The following is a 17188-nucleotide window of genomic DNA, read 5'->3' as shown; positions in this document are numbered from 1 at the left end:
AGGCCTAGACAGAGTAAATGTGGAAAGGATGTTTCCCCGTGGTGGGGGAGTCAAGAACAAGAGGGCGTAGTCTCAGGATAGAGGGGTTTCCATTTAAAACAGAAATGCAGAGACATTTCTTTACCCCGAGGGTGGTGAATTTGTGGAATTTATTATCATAGGTAGTTGCGGAGGCCAGGTCAATAGTTATACTTGAGGCAGATTTTGATAGATTCTTGATTGGATACTGCATCAAAGTTTACGGGGAGAAGGCCGTGGAGTGGGGCTGAGGTGGAGGGGGAGAAAAAGGATCTGCCATGATTGGTGGAGCAGACTCAATGGGCCAAATGGCCTAATTCTACTCCTGTTTTTTTGGTCTTGTGGCCCAAAACTGCTCATCATATTCCTTGTGTGGTCTGAATGATGCCTTACAAAGCCTTGACTTTAGGTTCTTGCTTTCATATTCTCTCAAAATGAATGTTAACATTGCATTTGCCTTCTTTACTACCAACTCAACTTTCAAGTTAATCTTCATGGAATCCTGCACTAGGACTCTTGAGTTCCTTTGCACCTCTGATTTCCAAATTTCCTCACCATTTGAAAAATAGTCTGCACCTTTATTTCTTCTGCCAAAGTACATGGTTATACACTTTCCCACACTGTATTCCATCTGCCACTTCTTTGCTGCCCTTTTCCTAATCGGTCCAAGTCATTCTGCAGACTTCCCATTTCCTCAACATGACCTTCCCCTCTAGCTATCTTTGTATCATTTGCAAACTTAGCCACAAAGCTGTCAATACCATCATCCAGATTATCAACATATAACATGAAAAGAAGTGGTCCTAACACAGGCCCCTGCAGAACACCTCTAGTCACCAGCAGCCAACTAAAACAAGCCCCATTTATCCCCACTCTTTACCTCCTGCCAGTCAGACTATCTTCTATCCATGTAAGTATCAACCTCCCTGTAATACCCCAGACTCTTATTTCATTAAGCAACCTCATATGCAGCACCTTGTCAAAGGCATTCTGAAAATTCAAGTAATCACCATTCACTCTGTTTATCCTGCCTGCTATTTCATCAAAGAATTCCAAGGTTTCTCCTTAAGGAAACCATGCTGACTTTGGCTTATTTCAGCATGTGCAAAGTATCCCAAAACTTCATCCTTAATAATGGACCCCATTTTCACAGCCAATCGAGTAAGACTAATTCGCCTATAATTTCTTGTCTTTTGCCTTCTTTCCTTCTTAGAGTGGAATGATATTTGCAGTTTTACACTTCAGAACTATTCCAAAATCAAGTGATTTTATGCTGTCTTTAACTTCCTCTGTCAGCCCTGATTCTGACATCTGTCCGCCCTTTAGAATACATTTTTTACTTTGGAAAAAATCTATCCTGCGCTTTCTGAATGGCTCCCAGATACTTCAGTCATTAATGCTCTGTTATCCTCCCTGCTAATGTCCTCTTCCAATCAAATTTGGCCAGCTCTTCTCACGTGCCTCTGTAATTCCCTTTACTCAATGGTAATACTGATACATCTAAGTTTAGCTAGTCCCTCTCAAACTGCAGGGTGAATTCTATCATATCATAAAATAATGCAAAACATGACATTCTTCAAACAACTTAAAACATTGCCCATTATAAGTGAATCTGAAATGCAAAATGTCAAGATTAGAGACTCTGGTATATTATGAGCTAGATATTCCTAACCTCTCTGTATAACCACTTCTTCCCCAGATTTAACATTTTCTGCATTGACTCCAATGCAAGCATATCTGTCCATATTTATGGAGACTAAACCTCAACAGTACTCCAGATGCAGTTTTACAACTAACCTGTAAAGATGCCTCCAAACACCTCTACTTTTCCACTGATTATCCCAACTTTCATAATTATTGGACATACACTCAGTGGCCGCTTTAATACATACATCTGTACACCTGTTCAATAATGCAACCATCTAATCAGCTATTCATGTGCCGCAACTCAATGCATAAAAGCATGCAGACATGGTCAAGAGGTTCATTTGCTGTTCAGACCAAATATCAGAATGAGGAAAAGATGTAATCTAATTGACTTTGACCATGGAATGATTGAGGGTGCCAGATTGAGTGGTCTGAGTATCTCAGAAAGTGCTGATCTCCTGGGATTTTCCACACACAATCTCTGCTGTTTAGAGAATGGCACAAAAAACAAAAATAAAACATCCAGTGAGCAGCAGTTCTGAGGGCACAACACCTTATTAATGAGAGAGGTCAGAGGAGAATGGCCAACTGGTTTAAGCTGACAGGAAGGTGACAGTAACTGAAATAACCACACGTTACAACACTGGTATGCAGAAGAGCATCTTTGAATGCACATGTTGAACCTTGAAGTGGATGGGCTACAGCAGCAGAAGATCATGAACATACAATCAGTGGTCACTTTATTAGGTACAGGAGATGCTTATAGAACAAGTGGAAAGAAATAACTGATGGGTAGCACAGTAAATAAGAATTAAATTAAATTGTGAGAGATGGTCTCAGAGGAAGTGGGCAGAGGTTAAAAAAAGAAAAGGGAAGAAAAATAATGGTGGAGTAAGGCCGAGATTGAGTGCATGTTTCCAGTGGTGAGGGAGTCTAGGACCAGAGATCAGAGCCTCAGTATACAAGGCTGTGTCTTTAGTACAGCAATGGGAGGGAATTTCTTTAGACAGTGAGTGGTGAATCTGTGAAATTCACTGATACAGCTGTAGAGGCATTCATTGGATATATTTAAAGCAGAGTTTGATAGATTCTTTATGAGCAAGAGTGTCAAAGGTTTGGGGAGAAAAGACAGGAGAATGAGGTTGAGAGGCATAATAATTCAGCCATGATCAAATGTCAGATCAGATAGGAGCCCGAATTCTGCTCCTATGTCTCATGGTTTTATGGACTATTGAGATACCATAGGGAATAGTGCTGGAGCTTCATCTATGATTGGCATTGCTGAGTTGTAGGAAGGAGCAAGAAAACTTACAGTGGATACAGAAATAGGTGAGAAGGAAAATTGTGAGGAGGATACAGAAAGTTTGCAGAGACATTGATTAATTAACTGATTGGGTAAGAATGTGATGAATGGAAATTGTTGAACAGCTGATTTTGGAATGAAGAACAAAATAACAATAGAATTTGGAGTTGTCTCTGTACATAAGGAAAACAGAATGTTTGCCCTTAGTTTAAGAAGGCTAAAGTAGAGAAGTCTTTATGCAAGGCACTAAGCAGATCTATCTAGAGTACTGTAAAAAGTGTTGCCGTTTCCACAAGTAGAAATATTATTTAATTGCAGACATTTCAGAAATATCCACTGGGATGATCCCAGATATGAGGGATTGTCCTAAAGGGAAAGGATGAGTTGTAGGAAGGAGCAAGAAGGTTATGTCTCTACTCATTGGAGTTTAGATGAATAAATGATAGTTTAATCACCAGAAAAGGTTAGGTAGGGTAGATTTTGAAAGCATGTTTCCTCTCAAGGGAGAGATAAAGACCAAAGAGAATGGTCTCAGAATAATGGAACGCATATTTAAGAATAACTAATGAAGAATTTTGTTCTGTCAAAGTTAGAGTCATAGAGTTACAGCATGAAAACAGAACTTTTGGCGCAACTCGTCCCTGCTAACCAAATTGTTTACCTGAGTTAGTCCTATTGGCCTGTGTTTTGCCCATATCCCTCTAAATCTTTTCTAATACCATACCTGTCTAAGCATGTTGTAAACATCGCAATTGCACCTACCTTTACAGCTTCCTCTGGCAGGTATTCCATACACAGGTGAAATCTGTCCTCAGTTTAAACCTACACAATTAAGTTTAAACATACCACCAAGGATGAGGGCATGGAGTGGAACTTGTTCTTTATTGAGCCAAAGGACCAACATGGAGTTGATCAAAGAAACTAAAGCCTCTTATTATGTTTGTCACACGTAATATTTCTGACACTTCCTCCTTTAAAACAATATAGTCATAGATAGTTATAGAGTTGTGCAGCATAGAAATGTGGCCTTCAGCACAACTAGTTCATCTAAACGAGTCCCATTTGCCTGCATTTGGCCCACATCGCTCTGAAACTTTCCTATCCTTGCAGCTGTCAAAGCATCCTTTAAATATTTAATGTACCCACCTCAGTCACTTCTTGTGGCAGCTCATTCCATATACTGACCACCTCCTCAGTAAAAAAAAATGGTGCCCCAGTTTCCCTTTAAACCTTCGCTCTCACCTTAAACCTATGCCCTCTAGTTCTTATTTCTCCAATACTGGGAAAAAGACTGCATGATTTTATACACCTCCATTAGATCACAACTCATTCTCCCAACCTCCATTTGTTATTCTTCACCTTTCTCGGTTACAGTACTTCTAATTTGTGACACACAATCTACCATAGAAAAATATGTGCTGACTATCCCAAATCAATCGCCGTCTTTCCAAATGCTTGTAAACCTTGTCCTGTAGGATCCACTCCAGTAACATACCTACTACTGATGTTAGGCTTACTGGTCTACATTTCCCAGTACAGCCCTTTGCAGACTTTCTTAACGTCAACATAATCTCCCCTTATCGATAGAAACAGCTGCAAAAATATTTAAGTATATCCACATTTTCTGCTTCCACACATGACTATCTTTACACTATCCTCTTGCTCTCTATGCATTTCCTCAAGCTTCTTTGGGTTTCCTTTGTTTTTTTTATTCCTCCCTTTGCTTTCCTACTTTCTCTCTTAATTTTATCCCTAGACTTTCTTCCCGGCTTTATGTAGTATTAGTGTTATACAAGATTCATTGAAGGATTAAAAGGAAACATGGCACAAAGCTGTTTACTTCAGTGGAGAATCTAAAATCAGAGAGCACAATCTTTGTATAGGGGTGTCAGCAATTTATGGCAGAAATGAAGAGAAATTTATGGAGAGGGTTCTAAACCAATGTAAATCTTCCTTTCAATGCATTCTGAAGGCTTATTTACAGACTACAATCAAGACCGATCAGCAGACAAATGTGAATCCAGCAAAAAATTGATGAAGTTAGGTCAGTCAGGGTACTCTATTTTTTAAATGCTTTTTTCAAAATGTCACCAAACTAGCAGAAGACATTATGGAGTGATATTACATGATTCATGCTATTTCCTTATCAGGAATAGTTAACGTGGTTTTGTGCATGGGAGATCATGTCTGATGATTCTTTTAGAGTTTTTCAAAGAGGTAACTAAAGAGATGAATGTAGAGTAGTGAATATTGTCTATCTGGATTTTAGTAAAATCTTTGACAAGGTCCCGCATGGAAATCTTTAAGGTTAGATTGCATGGGATTAGGGGGAGCTAATGAGGTGGATTCTGAATTGGCTTGATATTAAGAAACAGAGTGATTATCGAAGGTCAATTCTGTGATTAGTGGGGTGTCCCAGGGGTCAGTGTGAGGACCACTATTATTCATGTAAATAATTTGGATATGGATATACATAGCATGTTTGCTAATTATACTGAATTAGGAGCTCTTGTTGATAGTGAAGCAGGTTACATTGAATTTCAAAGATCTTGAACAGTTTAGGAAGATGGGCTGAGGAATGGAAAATGCATTTCAGCTTAGATAAGTGTAAGATGATGCATTTTGTACAGTCAAACCAGAATAGAACTTTTACAGTGAATAACAGGGCACTGATGAGTGCTGTGGAAAAGAAGGATCTGGGAGCACAAGTGCACAGTCTGCTGAAAGTGGCCACACAAGTAGACAGGATAGTAAAGAAGGCTGGCCTTCTAAAGTCAGTGCATTCAGTTTAGAAGTAGGGATATTATGTTGCAATTATACAAGTCATTGGTGAGGTCATAATTGGAGTTTAAAGTACAATTTTGATCACATTGTTACAGGACACAGTCACACTGAAGAGGCTGACAAAATGATTTATGAAGATGTTGCCTGAGTTACAGTGACAGGTTGTCTACGATGGATCTTTATTCTCTGGAGTGCAGGAGAATGACCTCAGAGAAGTTCATAGAATCATGAGGTATATGGATAAGGTGGACAGTCACAGTCTTTTCCCCCCAGAGTTAGGAAATCCAAATCTAAGAGAGCACAGCTACAAAAGGGAAGAGATTTAAAAAAAGACCTAAAAGGTAACTTTACACAGAGGGTAGTGAGTACCTGGAATGAGGTGTCAGAGGACATGATAAAACTGTGACATTTAAGAGGCACTTGAAGGGAGGGGCTTACATAGTTATCGGCCGAACATAAACTCTGCAACCAGTTTCCACAAAGGGCTTATTTCCAGGCTGTATTACTTTATAATTTTATAAGGTTAAATCTAGGATTTTAAATGTTGATAAACCATAAGAGTGAGTAATGATAGCAAAAGGTATGCAATATCATGTTCCAAAGCAGAAGAGCACAAACCTCAATGGGTCCCAGAGTCATATCCATCTGTATCTCATTTTCTCGTATTTCTGCTAAAGAATCCATGGCAAATCTAACATCATCCAGATCCTGAATAGGTCGTGCCATATTCTTCATTTGTTTGCTAATAAATGCTGATATTGCTGACATTTTTTCCTTAAACTGTTCATTTAGGAAACCACTGAGTACAATTTTCCAACCTTTAGCTTCTACTGTAAGGGCGATTTTTATTGTTTCTGAAAGAGTTGAAGAAGGATGTAGGTGTGGAGAAAACAGAAAACTATTCTAATTATAATAGTTAAAAAATTTAAATAGATATTTAAAGTTTAATTACGTTATTTAAAGTTTAATTGCGTTATTTAAAGTTTAATTGCGTTATTTAAATATAAAAGCAATACATTTTATGGTTTAAAATTCTATAGGCTCTTCTGCCATTGATTACATAGGAATTACTCCTGTGAATTCCAACACGTACCTGTAACAATACTTAATCCAAACTTAAAATCCTACACCAGTAGGATTCACTTCTGACAAAATGGGAAGAACATGAAAAAGAGGCAAAGATATTTGCAAGAATCTACTTGGCAGTTTTGTACATAATCTTCAATTAATTAATTGACGGCTTTTGCAAAGAGAAAATATTTCCGGTGATTAAACATCTGATTACCGGATAGCATATGCTTATCATAAATGTATAAACAAGGAAATGTAGCAAACTGTTAGGAATTGGAAAGCAGTGCTCAGAAAGAATGATGTATGTGGAATTATGCCTAGACTGATAAGGAAGTAGATAAGTATGTAAAGTTTCTAAGAAACTGGCAGTGCGACTAAGTGGGCTGTTCCTCAAAACATGACATGCATTATTAGTGGGGTCAATGACTTCCTGAGCTGCAATCTTTTTCTCCCAATGCAATAAAAAGTATGAGATTTTGTGTTTTCCTTTTTTCATGATTAAATCTTATTCTAATTTTCAACACTAACCCAAGACATTTTAAAAAGTTTGTAATACTCACTTTTGGTTAGTCATAAAAAAGTACAAAACAGAAACAGGCCCTTCAGCCCATCTAGTCCATGCCGAACCATTTAAACTGCCTACACCTATTGACCTGCAGCAGGACCATTGCCCTACTTACCCCTCCCATCCATGTACCTATCCAAAATTCTCGTAAACATTGAAAACAGGCTCGCATGCACCACTTGCGCTGGCAGCTCGTTCCACATTCTGACGACTCTTTCAGTGAAAAAGTTTCTCCTCTTGCTCCCCTTATACATTTCACCCTTAAGCCATGACCTCTAGGTGTAGTCCCACCCAACCCCAGTGGAAAAAGCCTTCTTGCATTTTCCCTATCAATATCCTTCAGAATTTGTTGTAACTATCAATCTTCCACAAAAGAGCTTTGACCAGCAGATAATCTGGACATCGTCAGTTTTGAGAGGAGGGGACTTCAATCAGGTCCACTGCCCGAGTACAAACGTAGCAGTGGGTCGCTACAGCAAAAAAAAGTTTTTTTTCAGTGACCAACTGGCATTTGATATTGATAAGCAAGACCGAATTAAAGGAGTGCAGGGGAAATCACAGTGGCCACTGAGTGGACAGAGTCACAGTTGTGATCTTGAAGCTTTAGCTCTTCGAGGCTTCCGCGAAGAGAGACTGAATTCAGAGAAAGCAAAGGAAAGAAAAGCTCAAGGTTAAATTTTTTCCTTCCCTTCTTTATATCTGCTCAGCTAGGTTAATAAAGATACCAGACAGGTTTGTTGAATGCTCCTCTTGCAGGATATGGAAAAAAGAGAGACATCCAGTGTCCCAGACAACTACAGCTGCAAGAAGTGCATCCAGCTGCTTCTAACAAACCGCATTAAGGAGTTGAAGCTGGAACTGGATGAGGTCCACATCACTCCAGAGACTGAGGGGGTGATAGATAGGACATATAGATAAGTAGTTACACCCAAGGTGCATGACACAGGAAACTGGGTGACAGTCAAGAAGAGAAAAGGAGTTAAAGAGCCAGTGCAGAGTACTCCTGCGGCCAGCCCCTCAACATCAGGTATATCACGTTGGATACTGTCGGGGAGATAACCTAACATCACAGCGGTCGGGTCTCTGGCACCGACTCTGCCTCTGACTCAGAAAGGAAGGGGAGAAATGGAAGAAAGGCATGCTGTGGTGATAGGGGATTCATTAATTAGGGGAAATGACAGGCAGTTCTGTGGGTGAGAACAAGATTCCCAGATGATATGCTGCTGTTCAGGTGCCAGGGCCCAGGATACCTCAGATCAAGTCCTCAGCAATCTTAAGTGGGAGAGTGAACAGCCAGAAGTAGGTACAGCCATGTACTGTAGGTATCAATGACATGGACAGAATGAGTGATGAGGTTCTGCATAGGGAGTTAGGTGCTAAGTTAAAGGGCAGAACCTCCAAGGTTGTGTTCTCAGGATTGCTATCCATGACATGTGCTATTAAGGCCAGAACTAGGAAGATTATACAGTTTAATGCATGGTTAAGGAGTTGGTGCAGGAGGAAGGGAGATTTTTGGATCCTTCCAGGGAAGGTGGGTCCTGTACAGCAACTGAACTGGAGGGGGACCAATATCCTAGTGGGAAGGTTTGTTAATGCTTTATGGTGGGGTTTAAACTGGAGTTGCAAGGGGTTGGGAATCAAAGTGGCAGAACAGTTCGTGGCGAGGTTGTGGAGGCAGATGTCGGTAAAACTACAAATTTGGAATCAAATAGTCAAGCATGGTGCGACTAATGTTCTAAGCTGCATATATTTCAATGCAAGAAATATCATTGAAAAAGCCGAAAATAGTGTTGAAGATGAGGTAGCTGGTTTACAAAAAGAGGCAATGTGTAGTGAGGAGAGTCTGCTGATAGGGCAAAATTGCAGTCAACTGGATGAGTTGCAATGTAAAAGGCAGACAAAATCAAAAAGGGTAAATACAGGACTGAAGGTGTTATATTTGAATGTGCACAGTATGTTGAATAAGGTAGTTGAACTTGCAGCACAGTTGCAGATTGTCAGGTATAATGTTTTAGGCATCACTGAATCATGGCTGAAATAATATTATAGCTGGGAGCTTAATGTCAAGGATACTCATTGTACTGAAGGGACAGGCAGGAAGGCAGAGGGAGCGGTGTTGTTCTTTTGGTAAAAAATGAAATCAAATTATTAGAAAGAGGTGCATGGGGTTGTAAGTTGTTGAATCAATGTGGATAGAGCTAAGGAACTGCAAGGGTAAAATGGCCTTGATGGGAATTGTATATGGACCCACAAACTGTAGTAAGGATGTGGCCTACAAATTACAATGGGAGCATGCCAAAGAGGCAATGTTACAATACTCATGGGGATATAGGGATTATCAGGATATGTTGGCTTTGACTTCTCTTGTTAGCCATGGTTGTGTCATCTTTCCTTTAGAATACTACTTCTTCTTTGGCACGTATATATCTTGTGCCTTCCAAATTGCTTCCAGAAATTCTAGCCATTGCTGCTCTGAGGTCACCTCTACCAGTGTTCTTTTCCAAACAATTCTAGCCAAATCCTATCTCAGGCCTTTGTAATTCCCTTTACTCCACCGTAATACTGATACATCTGACTTTAGCTCCTCCTTCTCAAATTTCAGGGTGAATTTGATCATATGATCACTTGCCCCAAGGGTTCTTTTACCTTAAGTCCTGTAATAAATTCTGGTCCATTGCACAACATTCTATCCAGAATAGCTGATCCCCTAGTGGGCTCAACCACAAGCTGCTCTAAAAAGCCATCTCATAGGCACTCTAGAAATTCCCCCTCCTGGAATCTAGCACCAGCCTGATTTTCCCATCTACCTGAATACTGAGATCCCCTGTGACTATTGTAACATGTCCTTTTTTGGCATGCTCCCATTGTAATTTCTACTGTCATAGCTGACTAAGTAATTTCTTCAGCTTAGCCCACTGCTCTACTCTCTCTATATCCATGACAGTGTGGCTAGGCATAGCTCAAATACCATCTATAAATTTGCTGATGATACAATCATTATTGGTAGAATCTCAGATGGAGATGAGAGGGCGTACAGGAGTGAAATATGCCAACTAATGAAGTGGTGTCGCAGCAACAACCTTGCACTCAATGTCAGTACGATAAAAGAGCTGATTGTGGACCTCAAGGAAGGGCAAGATGAAGGAACACATACCAATCCTCAGAGGGATCAGAAGTGGAGAGAGTGAGCAGTTCCTGGGTGTCAAGATCTCTGAGGACTGCACCTGGTCCCAACATATCGATGCAGCTACAAAGAAGGCAAGACAGTGTCTATACTTCATTAGGAGTTTGAAGAAATTTGGTATGTCAACAAAAATACTCAACAACTTCTATAGATGTACCATGGGGAGCATTCGGACAGGCTGCATCACTATCTGGTATGGGTGGGTGGGTGGGGGGGGGGAGGAGCTACTGCACAGGACCGAAAGCAGCTGCAGAGGGTCATAAATTTAGTCGAGTCCATCTTAGGTACTAGCCTACAAAGTACCCAGGACATCTTCAAGGAATGGAGTCTCAGAAAGGCAGAGTCCATTATTAAGAACCCCCAACACCTAGGGCATGCCCTTTTCTCACTGTTACCATCAGGTAGAGGTACAGAAGCCTGAAGGCACACACTTAGTGATTCAGGAACAGCTTTTTCCCCTCTTCCATTCAATTTCTAAATGGACATTGATTCCATGAACACTACCTCACTGTTTTAATATATTATTTCTGTTTTTGCATGATTTTAAAATATTCATTATACATGTACTGCAATTTATTTATTTATCCTATATTATGTATAGCATTGAATTGCTGCTAAGTTAACAAGTTTCATGACATATGCCACTGATAATAAACCTGATTCTGATTCAGATTCAGTTTTAACTGCCTTCACACTGAATAGTGGTGAACCCAATTGCAGAGAGAAGTCACAAAACGAGAGGAAGACTATCCTCAGTCATGCATTAAACTGTATAATCTTCCTATTTCTGGCTTCAATAGCACACGCCATGGGTAGCATTCCTGAGGTCATAACCCTGGAGGTCCTGCCCATTAACTTAGCACCTAACTCCCTGAACTCACTTTGCAGAACTTCATTTTTCCTACCCATGTCATTGGTATCTATATGGACCATAATCTCTGGCTGTTCACCTTCCCAATAAAGAATGCTGAGGACTTGATCCAAGATGTCCCGTACCTTGGTACCCAGGAGGCAACATACCATCCAGGAATCTCATTCTCATCCACAGAACCTTCTTTCTGTTCCTTTAACACCATAGCTCACCTCTTCTTCCCCTCTTCCCTTGGGTGATAGAGCTAGACTAAGTGCCAGAGACCTGACCGCTATGACTTTTCTCTGCTAGGTTATCCCACCCCAACCCTCACAAGAATCCAAAGTGGTATACCTGTTGTTGAGGGGGATGGCCTCAGGGGCTCTGCACTTGCTGTTTAACCCTTTACCCCTGCCTGACCGTCACCCAGTTTCCTGTGTCATGCACCTTGGGTATAACCACCTATGTCCAATCACCTCCTCAGTCTCTCAAGTGATCTGTTCATCCAATTCCAACTCCAACTCCTTTACTCAGATTGTTAGAAGCTACAGCTGTATGCCCTTCCTGCTGTTGTAGTCATCTAGGACACTGAAGGTCTCCTTGTCTTCCTACATCCCGCATGAGCAGCATCCCACTATCCTGCCTGGCATCTCTACTGTTCCTAAATGAGCAACTTAGCAAAAATTAGAGGAAAAAAATCCGAGGCTATACTGCATTCCTTTACAGGCATGGTACAGGCAGAGGATCCAAACAAAACTCACAGGCCAAGTCAAAATTCAAAAAAAAAATTAAGTAGAGCTCCAAAAACTACAGGTGCCTACAAAGGCAAAGATTCACTTACAAAAGGTAATTCCAAGACTGAGCAAAGAAACAGGGACAAGGAACTTACAGAGGGCTACAAACAAGGCACAGATGATAACCACAAACTAATAATTAGCCTAATATGCAGGTAAGCAGGATGGGGTTGGCCTTGTCATTTCTGCCTCCCTCTGGTGGCCAGTTCAAGGTCTGCCATCTACTCAGTCGGCAAACCTGAGTGAGCTACACCTTCTCAGGCTTCCGATCTTTGAACTGGTCACTGCTCAAAGCACCAAATTGCTGCGAGTTGTTTGCCTGTTACTCCTACATTCCAAGATGACCAATACCTAGGAACTAGGAAATCTAAAACAGCTTTATTTTTTATGTGGAATGAACCTAGTACAACACAAGGGCAGGACTATTTTCATTAGATAATACATGAAGAATACTGAATTGACAGATCATATTTTTTTAATCCATTGTTGGAATCCTGATTTTTTCTGGTGATTGGACTCCTGATCTGCTGTTAGATATGGGTAACAACAAAATGGAGACATATTCCCAAGTTATGATAAAATTATATAGAATGAAAATTTAGCCCACTATATCCATGCTGACCAGATTAGCACCCCACTGTAGTAATCATTCTAGACCCTTTCCTACAATGCACTCCAGGTACTCACCATTTTCTGGGTGAAAAGATCCCTTTCAGATCCCCTTTAAATCATTATTGCATATCCTAATTATACGTGCTCAAGTTTTATTAACATCTAACAAGGGGAAAAATCGTTCATGCAGTTTACCCATCTATACCTTTCAGAAATTTATATACTTCAATTATTTACCCTTCTAACCTCCTCTTCTCCAGAGAAAATGTCTAGCCTATCCAGTCTCTCCTCAAAGGTGGAGGTTTTCTCATGTCTTTCTCCTTGATAGCAGAGATCACATAATTGCTGTAGAATAGCTCCTCATGAATAATAGAGCAAATTATGGAAGCGTTAAATATTTGTAGTCAATGGGGTACAAATCAAACAGAATGTTTTGTCAGCAGTATGTTAAACCATTCAGCTCGAACAGCTAGTTCTCTTCCTTCTCCATCTCCCCCCACCCACATGACCTGCATTAACTTGACCATGCGTGATCCACAAATCAACTCTCCTTGCTCTGAGTCCATGCAAGCTTATTCAAAACTTATTGGCCAAACTTGGTATAAGACATAAGAGCATAATTAGGTCATAGGCCATTCAGCCCATCCAGTCATTCATTCATGGCTGATTTATTATCACTCTCAACCTCACCCTACTGCCTTCTCTCCATAATTGGTGATGTCCTTACTAATGAAGAACCTATCAACCCCTGCTTTAAATATACCCAATAGCTTGGCTCCCATAGCTGCCTGTGGAAATAAATTCCACAGATCACCAATTTTTGGCCAAAGTACCCATCTGTTCTAAAGGGATGCAATTTTACTGAGGTTTTGCCCTCTGATCCTTGACTTCACCACTATAGAAACATCCTCTTCACGTTCACTCTATCTAGGCCTTTTAATATTCGATAGGTTTCAACGAGATCCCCCCCCCCCCATTCTTCAAACTTCCAGTGAGTGAGGTGCAGAGCCATCAAAATCTTCAACACGCTAACCTTTCATTACTAGGATCATTCCTGTGAACTTCCTCTGGATCCTCTTCAATGTTAGCACATCCTTTCTTCGATAAAGGGCCCAAAATTGCTCTGAATACTCCTATAGGAAACACCCTTTATTTTATGCCTATATTTTAGGGTTCCAGTATCTGCAGTTTTTTTTAAAATTTTCATTTACTGTAAAATTCTGACTGATTACATCTTCCAATCATTCACATGCTCAATATTCCAAGTCTGAGCAATGCCTTATAAAGCCTCAGCATTACATTCTTGCTTTTATATTCTAGTCCTCTCAAAATGAATGCTAACATTGCATTTTCCTTCCTTATGTTGCAACTGACTCAACCTGCAAGTTAACCTTTAGCCAATTCTGCATGAGCACTCTCAAGACTCTTTTCTCCTTCGACATTTGAATTATCTCCCAATTTAGAAAATAGACTAACCTTTATTCCTTCTACTAAAGTACATGATCATACACCTCCCTACACTATATTTCATTTGCTATTTCTTTGTCTAGTCTCCTAATCTGCCTAAGTCTTTCTGCAGCCTTCCTGCAACCTCAACACTACCCATCCCTCCACCTATCTTCGTATCATCTGCAAACTTGGCCACAAAGCCATCAATTCTGTCATCCGAATTACTGACATACAACATGAAAAGAAATGATCCCAACACCGACCCCTATGGAACATCACTAGTCACCAACAGCCAACTGGAAAAGGCTCCCACTCTTTGCTTCCTGCCAATCAGCCAATCTTGGATTTGTGTTGCTTGGATTTCAAGTATCTGCAGATTTTCTCATGTTTGTGATTGTATTACTACACTGCGAAATCTCTTCCAGGAATGCCTACCCTGAAGAAGTTTCAATCTTCCCTTTGACAGGAGTTCAGTGAAACCCTCTCTCACTGCTTCCCGTGTGCTCTCTGCGACCCTCTTCTGCCAGAAAAAGCGTGATCTCCCAGTGGCCACCCTTTTTAATTCCACTTCCCATTCTGAAATGTCTATCCATGGCCTCCTCCACTATCATGATAAAGCAACTTAGGTTGGAGGAACAACAGCTTATATTCCATCCGGGTAGCCTCCAACCTGATGGCATGAACATCAATTTATCAAATTTTCAATAATGCCCCCTGCCCACTTCCTTCACCATTCCCCTTTCCCTCTCTCATTTCATCTCCTTGCCCTCCCAGAGACTCCCTCTGGTGCTCCGCCCCACTTTTCTTTCTTCCATGGCCTTCTGTCCTCTTCTATAAGCTCTGTATCTTTTTCACCAATCAATCACCCAGCTCTTTACTTCATCCCTCCCTCTTTAGGTTTCACATATCACCTTGTTTTTTTCTCCCCTCCCCCCACCTTTTAAATCTAACTCGGTTTTTTTCCCTCCAGTCCTGCTGAAGGGTCTTGGCCCAAAACGTCAACTGTACTCTTTTCCATAAATGCTGCCTGGCCTGCTGAGTTCCTCCAGCATTTTGTGTGTGTTGCTTGGATTTCCAGCATCTGCAGATTTTCTCTTGCTTGTCAGCCAATCTGCTCTCCATGCTAGTACCTTTTCTGTTATATGGGCTCTTATCTTATTAAACAGCTTCATGCGTGCCACCTTCTCAAAGGCTTGCTGAAAATCCACCGACTCCTTTGCTGATCCTGTAAGTTATTTCCTCAAAGAATTCCAACAGATTGGTCAGGCAAGATTTCCCCTTAAAGAAACCATGCGGAATTTGACATATTTTATCATGTGCCTCCAACTATCTGTAAACCTCACCTGTAATAATGGACTCCTACATCTTCCCAGCCATTGAAGTCAGACTAATTGGCCTATAACTTCCTGTCTTTTACCTTCCTCCCTTTTGAAAGAGTGGAATGAAATTTTTGATTTTCCATTCCTCCAGAACCATTACAGAATATAGTGATTCTTGAAAGATTACTACTGATGTCTCCACAATCCCTTCATCTACCTCTTTTAGAATCCTCAGGTAAAGTCCATCTGGTCCATGTGACTTATCTACCTTCAGACCTTTCAGCTTCCCAAGCACCTTCCCTTTAGTAACAATAACTACACTCAATTCTGCCCCCTGAAATTCTTGAATATCTGGCATAGTGCTGGTGTTTTCCATAGTGAAGATTAATACTATATATAAAACTTAGCATCTTCTTTTAGATTATTGGCAAGCTTACCTTCATATTTCATCTTTTCTCTCCTTATTTTTATTTGCCTCTGTTGGTTTATAAAATCTTCCTAATCCTCTAGCTTCGAATTAATTTTTGTTATATTGTAGGCCCTCTTTCTTGCTATTTGTGGTGGTAGTTAATAGTTTTATTCCTATGCCACTCAGTAAGCCACTCCCACATGGGAGGGGTTTATATATTGTACAAGCAAGGTTATCAATAAAGTTCAGTTGAGTATCTGGTGTCCTGGTGTACTCTGCACTGTGATAATGAATACAACGTGGTGTTTGAGTGGTTGATCATTGATGAATTGGTGCTACAGGCCAAGTGAGATTCCCAACAAGAAAGAATTTACAGTAAGAGTGTTTTTGTTCGCACATATCTATGAAAAATATCCAGTGACATCAACTAAACTGCCTATGCTAATTTACTAACTGTATGCATCATGAGGCACTAGCTGAAAACAGGCCAGGGTTGCTAGGTAATGCCTTCGAGCTACACTCAACTGTGAATACATTGTAATAATCTGTGGACCACTAGCCTGGGGAAATGCACAGAGATTCAGACAGCACAGAATCAGTCAATCTCTCAGGGAGAGAAAAGAAATAAATAAACAGGAGAATTCTGCAAATACCTGAAGTACCTACGTCTATTTACCTAATAAAGCCCCCCCTCCCCAAGACATTTGATTTCGCTTAACCAGGGGACTTTGATGGCTCAGATGCCTGAGAGAATTAGGGCTTCAAGCAATTTCATTCAGGTTTCAGAAGAGCATCACGTAAGCACACTGATATACTGCATGGGTGACAAGGCAGATAACATCATGGGTAGATTAGGGCTGACAGTTGCTCAGAAAAAGGAGTACAAAACAGTGCAAGACAAAATCAAAGAATATTTCACAGGAAAGCGAAATGTGATATATGAGAGGGCTAAATTCAACTCCAGAAAACAGGAGCCAGATGAAAGTGTAAATGACATCAGCATAGCATTATACGCCTTGTCAGACAACCATACATATGGAATTCTGCGAGAAGAGCTCATTAAAGACAGGATTGTTGTCGGGCTACCAGACACCAAATTGTCAGAGAGACTTCAGTTGCAGGCAATTCTCACACTAGAGAAAGCTGTTACTATGGTCAAGCAAAGTGAGAGTGTTTATCAGCA

The 17188-nt window shown here is 40.5% G+C and overlaps 1 protein-coding gene across 1 annotated transcript in view; it reads right to left on the bottom strand.

Annotated features, from left to right (window-relative positions):
* The window catches only part of LOC134357440 (dynein axonemal heavy chain 8-like), a 1088497-nt gene that overhangs the window by 714440 nt on the left and 356869 nt on the right, over positions 1-17188 (bottom strand). Inside the window, exon 29 of the mRNA XM_063069028.1 lies at positions 6371-6606. Within this exon, the coding sequence (XP_062925098.1) occupies positions 6371-6606 (236 nt within the window). The remainder of the gene's footprint in view (positions 1-6370; positions 6607-17188) is intronic.

Source organism: Mobula hypostoma, chromosome 2 (genome assembly GCF_963921235.1).
Source record: "Mobula hypostoma chromosome 2, sMobHyp1.1, whole genome shotgun sequence".
NCBI classification, from domain to species: Eukaryota; Metazoa; Chordata; class Chondrichthyes; order Myliobatiformes; family Myliobatidae; genus Mobula; species Mobula hypostoma.
This window is presented reverse-complemented; position numbering and strand designations above follow the sequence as displayed.